We start from the raw sequence: 20,000 nt of genomic DNA on the forward strand, positions 1-20,000 counted from the left end.
GGCCAATGGTTTCTCTTCAGTTGGTCATCTTTGAGGAGCACTACGCTTCCAGGCAGTAGGTTAGGGTGGGGTGAATGCCACTTCCTTCGTGGCTGAAGTGTAGATAGGTATTGCTTCTTCCATCTGACCCAAAAGGTTTGAGCCAAATGCTGGACTTGACGCCACTGTTGCTTTTACCCAGTCGCCTACAGGAGCAGTTGAGGGACTGACCTTTTGTGTGAGGAGTGTGGCTGGTGAGAGTATTTAGGGGTCATCTGGTACAAGAGGTCTGGCATTGATGATGGCAGTCACCTCTGCCATAAGTGTGGAGAGTCCCTCGTGGGTCAGCTTTGACGTCCCAAGCTGCAGGAACATGGCGTCAAGGATCCTTCTTGCCACACTGATCATCCTCTCCCATGGCCCACCCATGTGAGATGTGTGAGGCACGTTGAACATCCATCTGCAATCTTGATCGGACAAAAACTTTTCTATAGATGTGTTATCAATGTTGGATGGAATCTTGACCTCTTTGCATGCACTTATGAAGTTGGTGCCTCTATCAGACCGAATTACTTTCACTGGGCCCCTGATAGCAAGGAAATGTCTTAAGGCATTGATGAAGCATGATGTGTCTAATGATTCAATGACCTCTGTGTGCACGGCTCTGACACTCATACAGGTGAATAGTACGGCCCACCGTTTGTCTTGTGCAAGGCCACCTCGTGTACGACGTGCAGACACTGTCCAAGGTCCAAAGACGTCCAGCCCAACGTTGGTAAATGGAGGTTCAGTGGACAGGAGATCAGCTGGAAGATCAGCCATCTTTTGAGTTTGATGCAAAGCGTGAAGTTTCCGGCATGGAACACATCCATAGATCACACTGCTTACTCGTCTTTTACCACAAACAATCCAAAATCCGGCAGCTCTTAGAGTACTTTCAGTGAATAATCTGCCCTGATGTTGTATTTTCTGATGGTAGTGCCTGACCAGAAGCGTGGAAATATGGTGCTTGCCAAGGATTATGAGAGCCGATTTCTCATCCAAAGAGAGTTCAGCTTCTTTGATGCCTCCCCCGATTCTTAGCAGACCATCAGCATCAATGAGAGGATCTAAGGATTTGAGATTATTTTGTTTGGAAAGCCCTTTACCATTTTTGATAGAAGCATACTCTTGAGCATATGTATCTTCTTGAACTGCACGAATGATGATTTTCTTAGCGTGCGCAAGTTCTTCAAAAGCATTTGCTGAGTGGCAATAATGCCAGCCTTTGCAGCCATTAGCCTTTACTGCAAGATTCTTTTGAAAGAGGCGAGCAATGTGAGTGAGACGAGCAACAGCATGGATCAATGAGGTCCAACTAGAGAACTTGGAGAAGCGTTGAGAACCCATGTGTTTGATTACTGCAGTGGTGTTCAATGTTGAAACATGCGGGCGGACCTCTGTATCCAAAGAGGGGTCTGACAACTCAAAAGGGCCCTTTTCAAACTGTTCATTCTGAGCATTCTTCAAGAATGCTGGTCCACAAAGCCAGGTGGTACTAGACAGGTGTTTCGCTGACACAGACCTTGTGGCTATGTCAGCAGGGTTTGCTTCAGTGGAGACATGTCTCCATTGCTCAGGGTGAAAAAAGCTTCTTATCCGTTGAACTCGGTTGCTTACATACACATAAAAACATCCAGTGTCATTATTGATGTAACCAAGAACGATTTTGCTGTCGCTGTAGAAAGTGATATCAACTTCCATGTCCATCTCTGAGGTGATGAGCTCGGCAAGCTCCACCGCTAATACTGCAGAACAAAGCTCAAGTCTAGGGACAGTTTGTTCTGACAAGGTTGTAAGCTTGGCTTTCCCCATGAGAAAGCCCACGTGGTTGGTTCCATTTTTCTCTGTCAGTTTTAAGTATGCAACTGCTGCAATTGCCTTTGCAGAAGCGTCACAAAACATGACTATCTCTCTTTTTGACACTGCTGTAGGAGAGGCCTTTGTGTAAACTCTTGGGATCTGGAGATTGATGAGATCTTTCAATGAGCGTCGCCACGTTGACCAGGTCTCTTCCATTTCTTGAGGAAGAGGTGCATCCCAATCTCCATTGTTCTGTATGAGCTTACGCACGATCAGTTTGCCTTGTATGGTGACAGGGGCAAGAAATCCCAGGGGATCATAGATGCTGTTGACAGTTGACAAGACGCCTCTGCGGGTGAAAGGCTTTTGCTCATCAGCTACTTGAAAAGTAAATGTGTCTGACATTAGTTCCCAGTTAAGTCCCAGACTACGTTGCATGGGTAGGGTATCTAAAGTGAAGTCCAGGTCCTTTAAGTTGATGGCATGGTCCTGAGATGGGAATGCATTCATAACTTCTGCTTTATTTGAGGCGATTTTATGAAGCCTCAAGTTTGAGTCTGACAGAACCTCTTGCGTCCTCTTGAGCAGCTTCACTGCAGCTTCGACTGAGGGAAGTGATGTTAGCCCGTCATCTACATAAAAGTCACGGTTGACAAACTGCTTTACAACGGGCTCAGCATTTTTCACTGACTGTCTTAAACAGTAGATGGCCACTGCGGGAGAGGGACAATTTCCAAAGACATGGACCCTCATTCTGTATCCCATGATATCGTCAGATGAGTTGTTGTTTTTGAACCATAAAAACCTGAGATAATTGCGGTCCTCTTCTCTGACTAAGAAACAGTGGTATATCTGCTGAATGTCTGCTGTTATGGCTACAGCTTCTTTGCGAAACCTGAGGAGTACGCTATAAGGGTGTTGTTGAGATCGAGTCCAGTTAACAGCACGTCGTTAAGTGACACACCATTCTATTGGGCGCTGGAGTCAAACACCACACGGATGTTCCCAGGTTTCTTCAGATGGTAGACGCCAAAGGCAGGTAAATACCATCTTTCTTCATTAGATGTGAGTGGGGGAGCTATTTCAGCATGTTCATTTTGAAAGATCTTTTCCATGAAGTTAAAAAAGTGCTCTTTCATCACTGGTTTTCTTTCGAAGTTGCCTCTCAGAGAGGAAAAACGATTCAAGGCTTGAACTTTGTTGTCAGGAAGCTTTGGCCTTGGAGTCTTAAATGGCAGCGGAGCTATCCAGCTGTTTGTTATGTCCTTTTTCAAACTCTTCTCCATGATTTGCAGGAAGGCGATGTCATTAATGGATGGACCAACTTTGTTATCATCTTTGGTCTGCTGAAATACTGTAGAGCCCATGTCATCTTGCTTACATTTCTTTGGAAAGGTTACCTTTGAGTATTCAGGGCTTTGATTCTGGCCATGTCTCTCCCTGACTTGAAATACGTTAGGACAAGGTTTAAAGACTGTGGGACGCCTTTGTTCAGTCGTAATGGTGTTGAAGTTATTCACTGTGGTCGGCTTGTGAACACTTCCCAAGCATACATTTCCAACGATCACCCATCCCAGGTCAAGTTTTTGAGCATAGGGACCATCACGTGGCCCATCAACCTGTTTACGCACATTGTGGACAGAGATGATGTCTCTCCCAAGGAGAAGCATAATGGACGCGTCAGGATCCAGCTCTGGGATGAGGTTAGCAACTGATTTGAGGTGAGTATGGTTGGCTGCAGCATTAGGTGTTGGGATTTCTGATCTGTTGTTAGGTAGATCATCACATTCCAGAAGGCTTGGTAAGGAGAGGCACACTTTTCCATCCATGGATTCAATTTTGTAGCCTGAGGCTCTTCTCCCAGTGGTTTCCATCACTCCAGAGCAGGTTCGGAGTGTATATGGAGATGAAGGATTTTGAATGTTGAAGATCTCAAAGAACTCTGAACAAGCAAGGGACTTGTTACTCTGCTCGTCGATGATTGCATAAACTTTCAGGGATTTCTCAGGACGGCCGCTAGGATATATTTTAACAAGGCAGATCTTTGAGCAGGATTTGTAGCTTTGACTGCCACCACATACATCTGCACATTGAGCACGGACCTCAGTTGAAGGTTCTGAGTCTTGCTCCCCGCCAAGCTGTGTTAGGGGGGTTGGGACCTGGATCCATGGTGCAGGTCCAGGATGAAGCGCAGAAATGTGCTTTGCGCTCTCACATTCAGTGCACTTGGTAAGAAATTTACAGTTTTTTGCTATGTGTTGAGTGGATGTGCAACACTTAAAACATATGCCAATCTCTTTCAAGAATTCCTTGCGTTGTTCCAACGGCATTGTAAAGAAGGCCCGACATTTCTGGAGCATGTGAGGCTTTTTATGAATAGGGCATTGTTTCTCGGGATCATCAGTTTCAAAGTGTTGTTTGTCATTAGACTGGAAATCGATCTTATGAACTGAGACTTCCCTATTTTGGATCTGCTTCCATTGGACTCTGTCTGCTTTTGAGGTGTCAATTTGAACTGCAAATTTGAAGCCTGGGTCATTCCTAATTAAAGCTTGTTTTCCAATGAAGTCAACAAAAACTTCAAAGGGGGGAAATGTTACATTGTGCTGTAATTTGTAGTTTGTGCCAACGTTGAGCCACTTTTCCTGAAGATTGAATGGGAACTTTTGAACTAATGGGTTTATCCCACGCGCTGTGTCCAAATATGCAAGGCCAGGCAAGTCTCGATCTTCCTTGGCTGCCTCCAATTCTATGAGAAAATCACTCAACTCATGGAGCTTTGAATAGTCCCTGTTGATGATTTTAGGGAAGCTGTGGATCCGTTTAAACAGTGAATCCTCCACCATTTCGGGTGCGGTGTAACAGGTTTCCAGTCTGTCCCATATCCTTTTTAGGCCTTTGTCTGGGGAGTTGACATGGACAGCCCAGATGCGTTTTGCGTGCTCAGCTGACTCCTTCCCTAGCCACTTGACCAACAAATCCATTTCTTCACTGGACGTTATGTTGAGGCCTCTGACTGTGTTCACAAAGGACTGTTTCCATGCCCTGTAACTGCATGGCTGGTCACTGAACTTTATCAGGCTCGTTGTGCAGTCCCATTACAGGGGGGGATGAGTCTGCATACAGAGATGAGGTCCTGAAACTATCAGCGTGGTGTTCAGTAAATAATTTGGCACTGAACACCACAAAAACCAAGGAACTCATCTTTGACTTCAGGAAGAACACTGCAGACCCCGCCCCCCTCTACATCAACGGCGAGGAGGTGAAGAGAGTCAGCTCCTTCAAGTTCCTCGGCACCCTCATATCTGCTGACCTGTCCTGGACCCAAAATACAACTATGGTCATCCGGAAGGCCCAGCGGAGACTCCATTTCCTGAGGGTGCTGAGGAAGAACAGACTGGAGAGGCAGCTGATGGTGACCTTCTATCGCTCGGCTGTCGAGAGCCTGCTGACGTACTGCATAACAGTGTGGTACGCCAGCTGCACTGAAGCAGACAAACGGGCGATTCAGAGGGTCATAAAGTCGGCACAAAAAATCCTCGGCTGTCCCCTGGCCTCCCTGAAGGACTTACACAACTCCCGTTGCCTCAACAGAGCAAAAAACATTACCAAGGACAGCACACACCCTGGCTTCCATCTGTTCGACTTGCTACCATCAGGCAGGCGCTACAGGTGCATCAGAGCCAGAACAAACAGGCTCAGAGACAGCTTCTTTCCCAAAGCTGTCACCGTGTTGAACTCTAACTTATAATAATAATAATTCACCCCTATACAATATAATGCCCTAATACCCTACTGTGCAATACTACCCTTCGAGTGCAATACGTCCGTCACTGATTGTTATTTATTACTTCGGTACTCCTGTCTTGCTCTGTATATTGTACAGAATTTGTATTTTGTACTTCTATAGTGTTTTGTATATTGTACAGAATTGCTTATTATTTTTATTGGATAGTAGTCTGTTTATTTCAATTGTTAGTTTTTCCTTTATTACATCTTATGTCCTTTATTTCACCCCATAATTGTTCCCACTACCGCACCTTAAGTTGGAGTCTTTAATCTCGTTATATGCAAATATAATGACAATAAAGTTCATTCTATTCTATTGTGACTAGCTCACGGTGAGCTAGATATCTTGCAAAGTCTGCCACATCACCTTGATTGTAGACAGGCTGACAAGGTTTACGGCTGGACCTTGGATGCAAAGGAGAACTTTAGCTTGACTTGAAATCTTGGTGATTGTCTCGTATGTTGTTTGAAGATGGACTAGTGACTGATGTGACTTCTGGCTGTGAAGGTGTCATCCTTTGTTGTATGGTAGAAACAAAGCAAACTCTGTGTTCATTGTGATTTGTCTGGAGATGTGGGTGTTGAATGGAGTTTCCATCTGGTGGCTTATAATGTTGCGTTTCATTCCATAATGATGGCTGATTGTGAGGTGATTCAACTTTTATTTGACTTTTCTCTTGGGCCTGAGTGGCTATGTATTCCTTTGTGCGCTCTAATGTGTCAACTGAATGTTCAAACAACTGCTTGATGTGAAGATAGGATCTGCTTCGATCACTTCCTTCCACAGCGGCTTCCAAGACCTCCGCTTTGGCGAGTGCAGCTGCTGCGTCCTGCTCCAGTAATAGCATGTCCATCTTAGCTTCTAAATGTGCTTTTTCCACGTCCAGTTGTGCTTTTTCCACTGTGAGTGTCATTTCTTTTTGTGCAAAAGACAGACGTACTTTTGCTGCCTCTGCTTTTGCGCGTGCTCTGGCAGCTGCAGCCTCGGTGGAGCAAGCTTGTGACCTCGTTGAAGTACGTGAAGAGGTAGATTTTGTCCGTATTGAGCTTTCTGTGCAATCCATCATTTGTTCTTGTGTATGCTGTCTTATCTTCTGCGTTAAAGACATCGTTTTACTATGGCGCCCTCGATATGTAGAAATATCTTGGCTTTACCCTAACACCTTTTCTTGATCAAACACTCTGAAAAACGTCTTCTAGTCCACAGGTTTATTGACCGTAAAAAGGGTAAAACTGAAAGCATACAAGCAGAAAGGATGCTTACATTGCAGACATGCACACACAGCCACTTACACACACAAACATGCTACAATAAAACATGAATTATGCTGTGTATTGAACTTATATAGATAAATAAATGCCACAAAAGATGTAATCGAAGGGCTCTACAGCAAACTAGCTTACTATGCTAACATTCACTTCACTGTATAAGTTGCAAAAATTAGCATGACTGACTTTTGGCCATAAAACGTCCCAAATTACTTCACATCCAACAAATAATGCAACTCAATCAAATATTAAAGTACTACTCAATGATACATACCGATGATACTTTGTTTGGCATGAGATTCGAGCAGATGAACACGTTTGCAATCGTCACCGAACTAGCTTAAAGTAGCCTCAAAGGAACCACTTGTTGTCTCCTGTTAACTTGGACATTACTGTAAACTAGGCAATGCTGCCTCCCGCTGTCTAAAGGAGGAAGTGCACCTCACTAATGAATTCCCAAGTGAACTTAAACACTGGTTTTACATATACCATAAATAAATTCAACAAACAAGACAGAACAATATATATATATAAAAGCCCTTTTTCATCCATGTCCATACAACATGTTGTGAAAAAGTTTCTTTATTTATATTTGACCAAATAATACTTTGCCTGCGATGAGTTGGCGACCTGTCCAGGGTGTACCCCGCCTTCCGCCCGATTGTAGCTGAGATAGCCGCCAGCGCCCCCCGCAACCCCAAAAGGGAATAAGCGGTAGAAAATGGATGGATGGATGGATGGATGGATAATACTTTGCCACATTCGGTTTGAATGGAGGATCGTGTTGAGTCAAGAATGAATTCTGAATTGAATCACCCCAGAAATCGGAATGGGATCAAATAATTTTAGGTGCCCTAAAGATTCCCATCCCTAATTAATTTATTGACATATAAATAAGCTCCTACTCCTTTTCGGACATGATGTAATAAGAAACTGGAAATATGTGACGTATCATATTTAATTAAGGTAAATACCACAAACATAACATCGTATGAAAATGTACATGAGACATATTTTGGAGGAAACCTCGCCGCGTATGAAATTGGAAGTATCACTGTACTCATTAATCAGTGCCTTTTTCCCCATCTTCACCTTCCAGGATATGAGCAACTTTTACGCACAGTACAAATCCATTGAGCCCTACCTGAAGAAGAAGGACGAGTCCAAAGAGGGGAAGGACCAGTATTACCAGTCTGTGGAGGACAGACAAAAGCTGGTACGTAAACCATTTTGTGTGTGTGTGGTGACTTCCTCTTTGACTTGGGCCTGCATTAGGAATATCTGCTACATAAGCTAGCTCTTGGGATGTGGAACGTCACCGCGCTGGGGGGGAAGGAGCCTGAGCTAGTGCGCGAGGTAGAGAAGTTCCTGCTGGATATAGTCGGACTCACCTCGACGCACAGCAAGGGCTATGGAACCAGTTGTCTCGAGAGGGGCTGGACTCTCTTCCACACTGGCGTTGCACACAGTGAGAGGCGACGAGCTGGGGTAGCAATTCTTGTTGCCTCCCTGGCTCAAAGCCTGTACGTTGGAATTCAACCCAGTGGACGACAGGGTAGCTTCCCTCCGCCTTCGGGTGGGGGGACGGGTCTTGACTGTTGTTTGTGCTTACGCACCAAACAGCAGTTCAGAGTATCCACCCTTTTTAGATACACTCGAGGGAGTACTGGAAAGTGCTCCCTCGGGTGTTTCCCTTGTCCTACTGGGGGACTTCAATGCTCATGTTGGCAACGACAGTGAAACCTGGAGAGGCGTGATTGGGAAGAATGGCCGCCCCGATCTGAACCCGAGTGGTGTTTTGTTATTGGACTTTTGTGCTCGTCACAGATTGTCCATAACAAACACCATGTTCAAACATAAAGGTGTCCATATGTGCACTTGGCACCAGGACACCCTAGGCCGCAGTTCCATGATCGACTTTGTAGTTGTGTCATCGGATTTGCGGCCTCATGTTTTGGACACTCTGGTGAAGAGAGGGGCGGAGTTTTCTACCGATCACCACCTGGTGGTGAGTTGGCTGCGATGGTGGGGGAGGTTACTGGACAAACCTGGCAGGTGGTTCGGGCATTTGGTCAGGATGCCACCGAAAGGGAGGTGTTTAGGGCACGTCCAACCAATAGGAGGCCACGGGGAAGACCCAGGACACGTTGGGAAGACTATGTCTCCCGGCTGGCCTGGGAACGCCTCGGGGTCCCCCGGGAAGAGCTGGACGAAGTGGCTGGGGAGAGGGAAGTCTGGGCTTCCCTACTTAGGCCGCTGCCCCCGCGACCCGGCCTCGGATAAGCGGAAAACGATGGATGGATATATATATATAAAATAGAATATAATAGTGTGCTGCGTTCACGTCCACGTACACGGTCAATAACCCAAATTACTGACGTTGTCCACAATATGGCAGAAAACTGGTAGCAATTTAAAATTTAATTAATTAAATTGGAGGCACCCCACGGGTCAGATACTTTAAAACTCGGGACGTCTCGCGGGCCAAATTGAACACGCCGACACGCCGTTGTTTGGACACCCCTGATATAAAGCTGCCATACTTTTTTATATACAATCTGTCACGCAATAGTTTATTGCAATTTGGGCTGGGCGATATGACTAAAAACTGTATCACGATACAAGTGTTTCATATTGATCGATATTGATAAATATTGCTATTTTTTATGAGCTATGGAAAATAAGGAGCAGCAGAAAAATATGTTTTGTTTGAAAGGTAAACTCCCTCAGCTCTCAAGGCAGAAAGGAAATGTCAACACCAGCATGAAAAACACTCAATTGGTTTAAATCCAGCCTAATGATGGCCTCCACTATGTAAAGGGCTTTGAGTCTCTCGAGAAAACGCGCCAAATAAGTGTAATAATGATGATGATGTTCAACAGGACGGCTTGTACGAGTGCATACTGTGTGCTTGCTGCAGCACCAGCTGTCCCAGTTACTGGTGGAATGGTGACAAATACCTGGGACCTGCTGTTCTTATGCAGGTATGTTGGACACACACACACACACACGCACACACACACACACACGCACACACACACACGGTGCAGGGTGTGCGCCAAAAAATGTCACACCGCAAAATTTTATTCCAAACGTGTTCCTTGAATACACATCACTTGTTTGCCCAAAACCTTAGCATGACGTGAACATTTAGCTCTAATACAGTAACAAGGTGCTGATGTGCATCAATCAATAATTATGTCTGCATTTACTGCAAAATTATCTAATTAATCTGCATTTTTTTGTCATTAATCGCCCTCTATAACTGTTTTTATTTTGTAACGCCCCCAGGAGGAAGAAACATTTTTTTCCACCTCCCCTACTATAAATACTATAACGTATCCATAAAATCATTATAAGTACACCTCTGCATAGCATTCTACCATTTTTAACATGAAATAAATATATATCAATTTACAACAAAAAAAACTTCATTAATGTTGTTTTTTAGTTTGTAACAGAATGTATTTAAATTTGCCTTAAATAAGAATGTTTTTCCCCTATAAATCAGTGTTTCTTAACCACACTTTGGCCGGCCAAAAATATACAGCTGTGGGTTGCATGGCCTGTTGTAATACCCTTTTCCACCACTTGTGGCAGTAATGACTATATCAAACAAATAGAAAAAGTCTAGAACTGAAGTTGTAAAGAAGTTTCTTAAGAGCAAAAGTTATGACTAAAGTGGTGAAGCTGTGTTTTCATTTGTACTTTAATTTTATTGACAGTTTAGTTAAGAAACATATATTATTATTAATTTAGTCAGGATGTATTAATTTTAACGATGTGTTATTATATGTACATTTATTTTTAATCAGTTTTTATGAGTTCCGACCTTGCATTATATTTTTGTAATCAGTCTGACCTACTAAGCCTTGATAATAATATTTGTGATTAACACATATTTCAAATAGAGCTGGGCTGATATATCGATATACTCGATATATCGCGGGTTTGTCTCTGTGCGATATAGAAAATTACTATATCGTGATATTCGAGTATATGTTCTCACGCAGTTGCTTTTAGCTGCGGGCATTACACTGTATGTATTTCCCACTCTTTCTTGTCTCTCCTTCTCACAGAGACGTAAACAAGCACACCTTCTTACTTACGTCACGTCACGCGTGCAACGTCACACGCCCTCCCCGAGCAGAGAGGTAGCTATATGGGTAATATTAGCTGTGATGCTAATGGTGCGTTGCTAGTGGTAATACGAGAGAGAGAAGGTGCAAATCTGGTAACAAATGAAGGAAGAATCCATTCCCAAGAAAAACAGCATGGGGTCCATCGTCTGGCGCTGGTTTGGCTTCAAGCGGGAATATGTTGAACAATTATGTGGCAAAAGCGTTGCAACAAATAGTAGCAGCACTGCTATTTGATTTCCTATTATGCACCTCATTTTTATTTGACACTTATTGAAATATCTTGTGTGACATGCACAAAAGAGCACTTTTTTTTTTTAAACTATTGTTGTGGCGTTCTCTACAAAAAGTGCACTTGAATGTATTGTTGTTTTGATATGTCATCTTAGTAACATCATGCACAAAAGTGCACTCATAGCTTGTTTTAAAATGTCTCAGACAATCTTTCACTTTCTGTTTTGGAAATTACATGAATGTTTGTGCCACTGCCCAGGGGCGGTTCTAGGCATGCTTACATGAGGGGGCAGTCAGAAATGGGAAGGAGGCATCATGTGTACACATCATGCTCCAGCACTCTTTTTTCTGTGCTTATAGTAACGATGCTTTCTTCATTGAAATGGGTCTTTAGCTATGTGTCCAACCCCAACCTGGAGTAGTGGATTGCACTTTGTCAGGCTTCTACCTTCAGACCTGTCCAACTTGGGTGTCCCACCTGAAGACTAAGCTCCTGCTGGTATAGCTCTTACGGTCACTGAGGCACACAAACCCCCTGACCACAATAAGGTGGCAATCCTTCAGGGAGGGAAACATTAACAGCGCTGCCATATTTCTGACAGGGGAAACAGAAGCAGGCGTCTCGCACCACAGAATACTCCAGCCATGGTCGTGTGCGGTACCAGTCAGGATTGAATGATCTTAATGTTGAACCAAATGCACGCTTTGGGTACCCACCCAGTATTAGCTGAGATGGTGTGTTGCCATTTAAGTCACTGGGTAGCTGAGCAGGCTGCTTTGGGGGAGCGCTTGTTGGGGGGACGGAGGGAGCTGGTGCAGGAGAAACAGTGCTTGCTGGTGCTAAAGGTACAGTATTGCTAGCTGCTGTCCCTGATGTACTAGCAGTAGCATCATTGCTACTACTACATGCAGGAGCAGGACTAGACTTTTTAAATGCTCTGAAAAATGGATGCATTACAGAGCATTAACTGTTTCTTTGTGAGCTGCTGGAAGCTGGAGCAGAAAATAAGTACGCTTGAACAACAACAGAAAAAACCCGCTGTGATTACATGAAGAAAAACAACAACAGTACAGGACTACTACGTAGGGGTCTGTCAGACACAGGTCACTTGTCTTCAGTTTGTCACATGCAGTGGACGTGGGCACTCATCTGGGCACAAAACTCATTCACTCCAATGTATGTGTGTTGCCCACTTGTTTGTAAATTGATGAAAACGGCAGTGTTTTTGTTTTTAGGTGTATTGGTTATATCAAATGAAACTTATAATTAGTTTATTACAAAATGTAGATTGAAACATTAAAGGTTGACTATATAGAATTACAAGAAAAACAACAGAAAAAGAATTCCAGCAGTCGATTGCCAGACCGTTGCTAAGTAAAACGGGCGGTTGCTAGGGACTCCGCTCTGAAGAGGACAGCAGAGAAGGACTGCTAATGTTTCATTTTTACCGTCATTAACAGCATCATACATGACTTGTAGCTTGTTACAGGGACAGTGGAGGCTCTCTGCCTTCCAAACCACTGCTGGTCAGAGCCTACGTCAACTCGTCAAGTTGTAAAAAGAAAAAAAAAAAAGGGAACATCGTACCACCGAAAGTCCGCGACGATAAACGTGTTTATGACAGATAAGACTACACAAATACACCCATCCTAGCAAGTATATGATAAATGTAGACAACTTTTCCTTTTCTTTTACTTTCATACTGCAACAGTAATTGGATGTTTACTGAGGGCTGAGGTGTGTGTGCGGGTGTGTGTCTGCTGCGCAGCCTGTGGAATGTTGAATACACGCACAGCGGAGGGAGGGATGAGAGGGGAGCCGACACTACTATATCGTGTGTGTCCCTTTTTCGGCGAATTTTTCCGCTAGTGCAGATCATTTTGTCAACTTGTAATGTCATCATTTTGTGAGTTTATTCAAATTTGCTTTCTCAAATTTTGATTTGAGGGGGCAATACATTTATTTAAGGGGGCTCCCTCTTGCCCCCTCTTGCCCCTGCGTAGAGCCAGCCATGCCACTGCCTAATAACTGTTTAATGAATAGAGTTTTGCTAAATTGACTTAGTTCTGATTTCCCTCTCTGCATGAAAGTTTAAAATGAGAATATATTAATGCAGTATGAACAAGAATGTTTTAATGTAGACACATAGAATCATCATACTGGTGTGATTATATGCATCAAATGTTCATTCAAGGCTAAGGCAAAATATTGCGATATATATCGTGTATAGTGACATGGCCCAAAACTATTGAGATATTAACAAAAGGCCATATCTCCCAGCCCTAATTTCAAATCATTTGAAAAGGTTTATCCTGTTCAACTATAAGTTTGTTAAAAATGATATTGAGTAGCATTAACATCAAGAGTAAAATGACCAATTCAGTGTTCATTTTTGAGTATCTTTGTGTATCTGTAGTGGAACGGTTGGGCCCCGAGGGTTAAAAGATGTTCGTACCGACTTGAACCATTCGATACTGAAAAATAGGATTATTTTTCACCCCTTTGAGTGTTGAAAGTTGGGCCCCGAGGTCAAAAAGGTGAAGAACCCCTGTCGATTTTTCATCTGTTGGTAAATATCTACCAGGTATGGTTTTTAATGTTCTCTGATAAGGCTCCTAAAGTCAAAGATAAATTTCTTAAGCGCAATAATTATGACTTAAGTGGTGAAGCTCAATTTTTGTTATTGACAGTTTAGATAAGAAACCTACTCATTATTGTGTTTATTTTAGCACATATATTTTTAATTAGTTATTTATGAGTTTGTTCTTTTGCAGTATATTTGATTAGTACTTATTTCTATAATCAGTCTAACATAAACCTTCATAAAAATTGTTGGGACTAACACATGTTTTCATATCATTTGACAAGGTTGTAAACTGTAAGTAGGTTAGATAGAATTATTGAATACAATTAACTTCAAGAGTAAGGTTACTAATGCATTGTTAATATTTAAGTGCGCCCGGGCCCCTCTGCAGTGGAAAAGTTGGGCTCAGAGGGTTAAAAAATGTTAGGACCGACTTGAACCATTCGATACTGAAAAATAGGATTAAAGAAATGATAATAAATTGAAATTGATCATTATCATTAACTTAGGAGCACTTTACAGCACTTTTTAATGGCTACAATGAGCACTTTTTGTAGTGCACGCCTTTTGAAGCATGATACCGATAAATCGTGGGTCACCCGCACCAGCACTAATTAAAATATATGGGATTACTCTAATCATGAAACACGTGATCACTGCTTCACTGCGTAACCCGAGGGTGTGTGTGTGGGCTGTCAAACAGGCGTACCGCTGGATGATCGACTCCCGGGACGAGTTCACAGAGGAGCGTCTGTCCAAGCTGCAGGACCCCTTCTCCCTCTACCGCTGCCACACCATCATGAATTGTACCAAGACCTGCCCCAAGGTACTTGACAGGGGAACTGCCTTTTTTCTTGGAATGTTAGCTATTGCTCACAATCATTATCATCATCATTATTATACAAGAAGACACATCTACGTTTTATATACACACTGCAAGTATATATATATATACAGTATATAGGACACCTTCATAACTATACGTAATATGTACAATATACACACTGCAAGTGTATATATATATACACTTGCAGTGTGTATATTGTACATATTACATATATATATATATATATATATATATATATATATATATATAGATATATAAAATATGTAGTGACACCTTCATAACTATGTAATATGTACAATATACACACTGCAAGTGTATATATAATATCGTAACAGACACCTTCAAAACAATATGTAATATTTACAATATACACACTGCAAGTATGTATATAATGTAGTAACAGACACCTTTGTAACAATATGTAATATGTACAAGATACACACTGCAAGTATATAAATGAATATATGATGTAGTAACATACACTTTCATATCAATATGTAATATGTACAATATACACACTGTAAGTATATATACAATGTAGTAACAGACACTTTCATAACAATGTGTAATATGTACAATATACACACTGCAAGTATATATATAATGTAGTAACAGACACCTTCATACTAATATGTACAATATACACACTGCAAGTATATATATAATCTAGTTACATACACCTTCATAACAATATGTCCATCCATCCATTTCCTACCGCTTATTCCCTTTAGGGTCATGGGGAGCACTGGTGCCTATCTCACCTACAATCAGCGGAAGGCGGGGTACACCCTGGACTAGTCGCCACCTCATCGCAGGGCCAACACAGATAGACAGACAACATTCACACTCACATTCACACGCTAGAGCCAATTTAGTATAACAATATGTAATATGTATAATATACACACTGAAAGTATATATAGGCGCCAGCGCCCCCCGCGACCCCGAAAGGGAATAAGCGGTAGAAAATGGATGGATGGATGGATATATATATATATATAAAATATATATACATATATAATGTAGTAACAGACACCTTCATAACAATATATAATATGTACAATATACACACTGAGAGTATATATATAATGTAGTAACAGACACCTTCATAACAATATGTAATATGTACAATATTTACCCTATTTTGGTCATTTTTATCATTGATTTCTTCAGCGCATTTATTTCCGTTTCCATAACAGCGCGCTCCTGACTTCTGGTAAAAAAGGTCTATGTGCATGTTCTAATCATGGCAGATTTGGTAACAAAACAACGAAGACGACTATTTTTGGATAATTGAGGCTACACATGCTTATGTTTTTGAGTCTGAATATATTGAGGATGGCCTGCTGCTTTTAGAAGCCAGCACAAAGGAAGAGTGAGACGTTCGAGCAGAAGGAAGCCGAGAGAGTGAGGTGAAAGTCACTTTGACGTGGGAAATGTGGAATTTTGAAGCCAAGCTATTTTGGCACAAATGGAGTGCTTACCCAAATAAACTAGGAAAAAATGTCCCCGGCCAGCTGGACCAAACGCACAACTTTTCATGGAGTGAGTCACACTTTATATTGATCATGACACACGCAGCAAGTTGTGTATGTTAGTACAACTACAGCACATACAAACAAAACATGAAATAATCCTTTACAGATACTGAAATATGATTATAACGAGAAGCTTTTTACGTGTTACAATGCAAAAAAAGAAAATACTTTTGTGTTCTTGTCATAATGATTGTGAACAATAAGCTAAAAAGTGCAGTTCCCCTTGAAACACAAACGTCCTCTCTTTCCGCTGCTTTCTCACTCACGTTCCCCGTGCTTTCCGCAGGGACTCAACCCCGGAAAGGCCATCGCGGAGATCAAGAAAATGATGGCAACTTACAAGGAGAAGAGAGCTGCGCTGTCATGAGCGCCGGACAAAAACCGAAGGACTTCTTTTACATTTGCCAGGTTCATTTTCACATCTCGGGGGCCGAGATCAACGTTGCAGGGGCAACTTTCAACCTCTCCTGTCAAATAATAATTACACATCATCCAAAAGCCTCCATGATAGCGAAGGATAACCCATACAAGATGACGGAAGTAGCTGACTGGTGAAGTCTCCATCAGCGATATCTAATCCTGAAGTCTAGGGTCATAGTGGAGCATGGATTTTTTCATTAGGTCTCTACACCAACCAACATAAGTTTTTCTTGCACTACCCCCCATTTGTGTCCGTGTGTGATGAAATATAACCACATTTTCACAGTAAGTAGCTCAATTTTTTAATTTAGAGTAAGGTAGAACTCCGCAGACTGCACGCCAGTTGATCACATTTAGACAAACAACCATTTACTCTACACTCCATCATATCTATGGACAATTTAATTTAAGCCAGTGCTTTTCAATTATTTCTTGAAGAAGAAAAAATGTCGCCTTCCCCCACTCTCTGTCCCGACTATAAACAGTATTATTTGTCTGTGAAATGGTTAAAAGTACACCTCTGCATAACATTGTATCCTTTTTAACATTAAAGAAGACAAAAAATATATAGATCAAATTTAATGAAAAAATAACTTTATTAATACTATTGTTTTTTTTTTTATTCAAAGTGCATTAATTGGCCTGAAATTATAAAATATATACTGTAATTGAATTTGTAAACATTTTTGACCAACTTTGAAACAGAAAAAATTGAATAAAATCAACTCAATATATACTACTGGTACATTCAAATCAATTTGCAATATGAACCCAGGAGCACATTATATTAAACAATAAATTCAAAATAGAACTATTTGCTGATTTTTAATAATCAAAATGAGGAAGTCAGATTAATGGCTGCGTGGAGCACGTTTTGTAGTGCACAGCTTTTCGAAGCGGGGTTTGAAGGATGCTACCGCATGATACTGATAAAGCATGTTCCTCCATGAGCTTTGAGAAGAACTGAATGAACCTATCATAAAAATCCAAACAAGCAAAGGTAAACACAAACTCCACACAAAAACTGGAACAGTTTTAGTATATAAGAAAATGTATTTATGCTGTAAATATTGACATCACATGTGTTCTGTCATTACTCTACTGTATTTGTTTCCTTATTTTGGTCACAACAAAATATTGAATGGTGTACATTAATAGCCCACAACCTATGTAACCTAACTCAGTGTTTTTCAACCTTTTTTGAGCCAAGGCACATTTTTTGCTTTGAAAAAATCCAAAGTCACACCACCAGTAGAAATCACTAAAAAACGAAACTCAGTTAACAGTAAAAAGTCGTCGTCGCAATTGTTGGACATGACTTTAAACCATAACCAAGAATGCATAGCTCTTGTCTCAAAGTAGGTGTACTGTCGCCACCTGTCACATCACGTCCTGACTTATTTTGAGTTTTTTGCTTTTTTGCTGTGTGTAGTGTTTTATTTCTTGTCTTGCGCTCCTATTTTGGTGGTTTTTCCTCTTTTTTTGGTATTTTCCTGTAGCAGTTTCATGTCTTCCTTTGAGCGATATTTCCAGCATCTACTTTGTTTAAGTAAACAAGAATATTTCTGTTTTTTTTATCCTTCTTTGTGGGGACATTGTTGATTGTCCATGAATTTATTAACGTGGACCCCGACTTAAACAAGTTGAAAAACTTATTCGGGTGTTACCATTTAGTGGTCAATTGTACGGAATATGTACTGAACTGTGCAATCTACTAATAAAAGTATCAATCAATCAATAAATCAATCAATCAATCAGTCATGTCATGTTTGGATGTACAATGTGGACGGCGTCTTTGCTCCACAGTGAATCTTTGCTGTCGTCCAAAATTCAGTTTTTGTTTACTTTGTAGCTAGTTCCGTTTTAGTTTCTTTCTGCATAGCCTTCCCTAAGCTTCAATGCCTTTTCTTAGTGGCACTCACCTTTTGTTTATTTTTGGTTAAAGCATTTAGACACATTTTTACCTGCATGCTGCCCCCCGCTCATCTGACATCTACAAAGCAATTACCTACCGGCTGCCACCTACTGATATGGAAGAGTATTACATGGTTACTCTGCCGAGCTTTAGACAGCGCCAACACTCAACAACCACACATCATTTGCAGACTATAATTACTGGTTTGCAAAAAATATTTTTTAACCCAAATAGGTGAATTTAGATAATCTCCCACGGCACACCAGAATGTATCTCACGGCACACTGGTGGTTCGGGTATTTTCAACCACAGTGGTTGAAAAACACTGACCTGACTTACTTTGATATATTTTATGTAGTAAAGGAATATGTTATACAAATATTAACAATATTTATTTTTGTTTAAATTAAGGCACTTTCTATACATTTCAATATTTTCAAATATCCACCAAGCGTATTTATACAAATATATAACACAAAAAAATAGGCTAATGCATTCATCCATCCATTTTTTTTTACCGCTTGTCCCTTTTGTGGTCTCGGGGGAAGGGGGGGGGGGTGCCACTTAATATACCTACTCAAACATCAAAATTACTCCATTAAAGACAATATTTGTACAAAGGCAATTGCAGCTATTATCCAGAAGCTAATTCAAAAAATATAACTAATTGTGCTAATGTGTTAACATGCATTTTTGGTGACCGTAATTTAATAATATAACAAATTTAAAATTGACGGGAACCGCAACAGAAAACGTTTTGCACCTCGTCGCTCTCCGTAGACCAATGCCGCGTCTTGTTGACGTCAGCCATGATTTGTTGCGCGGCGGGCAGCACGACGTAAATAAAAGTTCGGCTATCATCCGGACCGAGGCAGCGGCGGCACAAGTAAGTCTTTTTTTTCGATGCAAGTTAATTTTTTGTTCCATTCTGAAATATTTTACAAAAATAAGTTTAAGGGTGGCACAGCCCCGGCAGGTTAGTCAAAATGCTAACTATAATGCTGGTACGAGCAATGCAGGTTCATCATGTCGTACTGTACTATTTCAAAATGTCACATTTATATCTGCAGCACAATTCATTCAATTAATTCATTTATTTAACCGATGTTACAAAAGTGTTTCTGTGTGAGGAGGAATGATGGCGCGTTCTTTGGAAATAAGAAAATTGTGTTTTATGTATGCATGTATGTATGTATGTATGTATGTATGTATGTATGTTGTTGGCATCCGTAAGTCTCGGAAGACAATGGATTGGCGCCTCTTGGATATGTTTTAGTTGGTCATGCAGCGTCTGCTGTGGCTGTACAGACCCACACGGGAGTGACGTCTCTGTTGCACTTGGTGCATTTGTAGGTCGAGTCAGCTACAGCAGTGGTTCTCAACCTTTTTTCAGTGATGTACCCCCTGTGAACATTTTTTTTAATTCAAGTACCACCCAATCAG

General features: G+C 41.4%; 4 protein-coding genes across 7 annotated transcripts in view; 2 read left to right on the plus strand and 2 right to left on the minus strand.

Annotated features, from left to right (window-relative positions):
• LOC133544557 (uncharacterized) overlaps positions 1-2,586 on the minus strand; it is a 3,380-nt gene extending 794 nt beyond the window's left edge. The window contains exon 1 of the mRNA XM_061890035.1: positions 1-2,586. This exon is cut by the window's left edge and continues 445 nt beyond it. Coding sequence (XP_061746019.1) covers positions 244-2,586 — 2,343 coding nt within the window. The 3' untranslated portion in view covers positions 1-243.
• The window catches only part of LOC133544560 (succinate dehydrogenase [ubiquinone] iron-sulfur subunit, mitochondrial-like), a 33,604-nt gene extending 15,205 nt beyond the window's left edge, over positions 1-18,399 (plus strand). The window contains exons 5-8 of the mRNA XM_061890037.1: positions 7,979-8,095; positions 9,762-9,863; positions 14,541-14,663; positions 16,509-18,399. Coding sequence (XP_061746021.1) covers positions 7,979-8,095; positions 9,762-9,863; positions 14,541-14,663; positions 16,509-16,589 — 423 coding nt within the window. The 3' untranslated portion in view covers positions 16,590-18,399. The remainder of the gene's footprint in view (positions 1-7,978; positions 8,096-9,761; positions 9,864-14,540; positions 14,664-16,508) is intronic.
• On the minus strand, positions 2,782-7,289 carry LOC133544558 (uncharacterized). The gene is made up of 2 exons (XM_061890036.1): positions 7,154-7,289; positions 2,782-6,843 (listed from the first exon to the last, which is right to left on the minus strand). Exon 2 carries the CDS (start codon positions 4,803-4,805, stop codon positions 2,790-2,792), a length of 2,016 nt encoding a protein of 671 aa, XP_061746020.1. The 5' UTR covers positions 4,806-6,843; positions 7,154-7,289; the 3' UTR covers positions 2,782-2,789.
• Positions 18,400-19,325: 926 nt separating the features above from the next.
• Positions 19,326-20,000, plus strand: part of atp13a2 (ATPase cation transporting 13A2) — a 134,865-nt gene continuing 134,190 nt past the window's right edge. For 2 of the 4 annotated variants that reach the window (XM_061889297.1, XM_061889298.1), the window contains exon 1: positions 19,326-19,443. In XM_061889297.1, the coding sequence (XP_061745281.1) occupies positions 19,342-19,443 (102 nt within the window). In that variant the 5' untranslated portion in view covers positions 19,326-19,341. The remainder of the gene's footprint in view (positions 19,444-20,000) is intronic. The other 2 variants (XM_061889300.1, XM_061889299.1) reach the window with 2 other exon arrangements.

This window comes from Nerophis ophidion, linkage group LG27, assembly GCF_033978795.1.
Source record: "Nerophis ophidion isolate RoL-2023_Sa linkage group LG27, RoL_Noph_v1.0, whole genome shotgun sequence".
Lineage (NCBI taxonomy): Eukaryota > Metazoa > Chordata > Actinopteri > Syngnathiformes > Syngnathidae > Nerophis > Nerophis ophidion.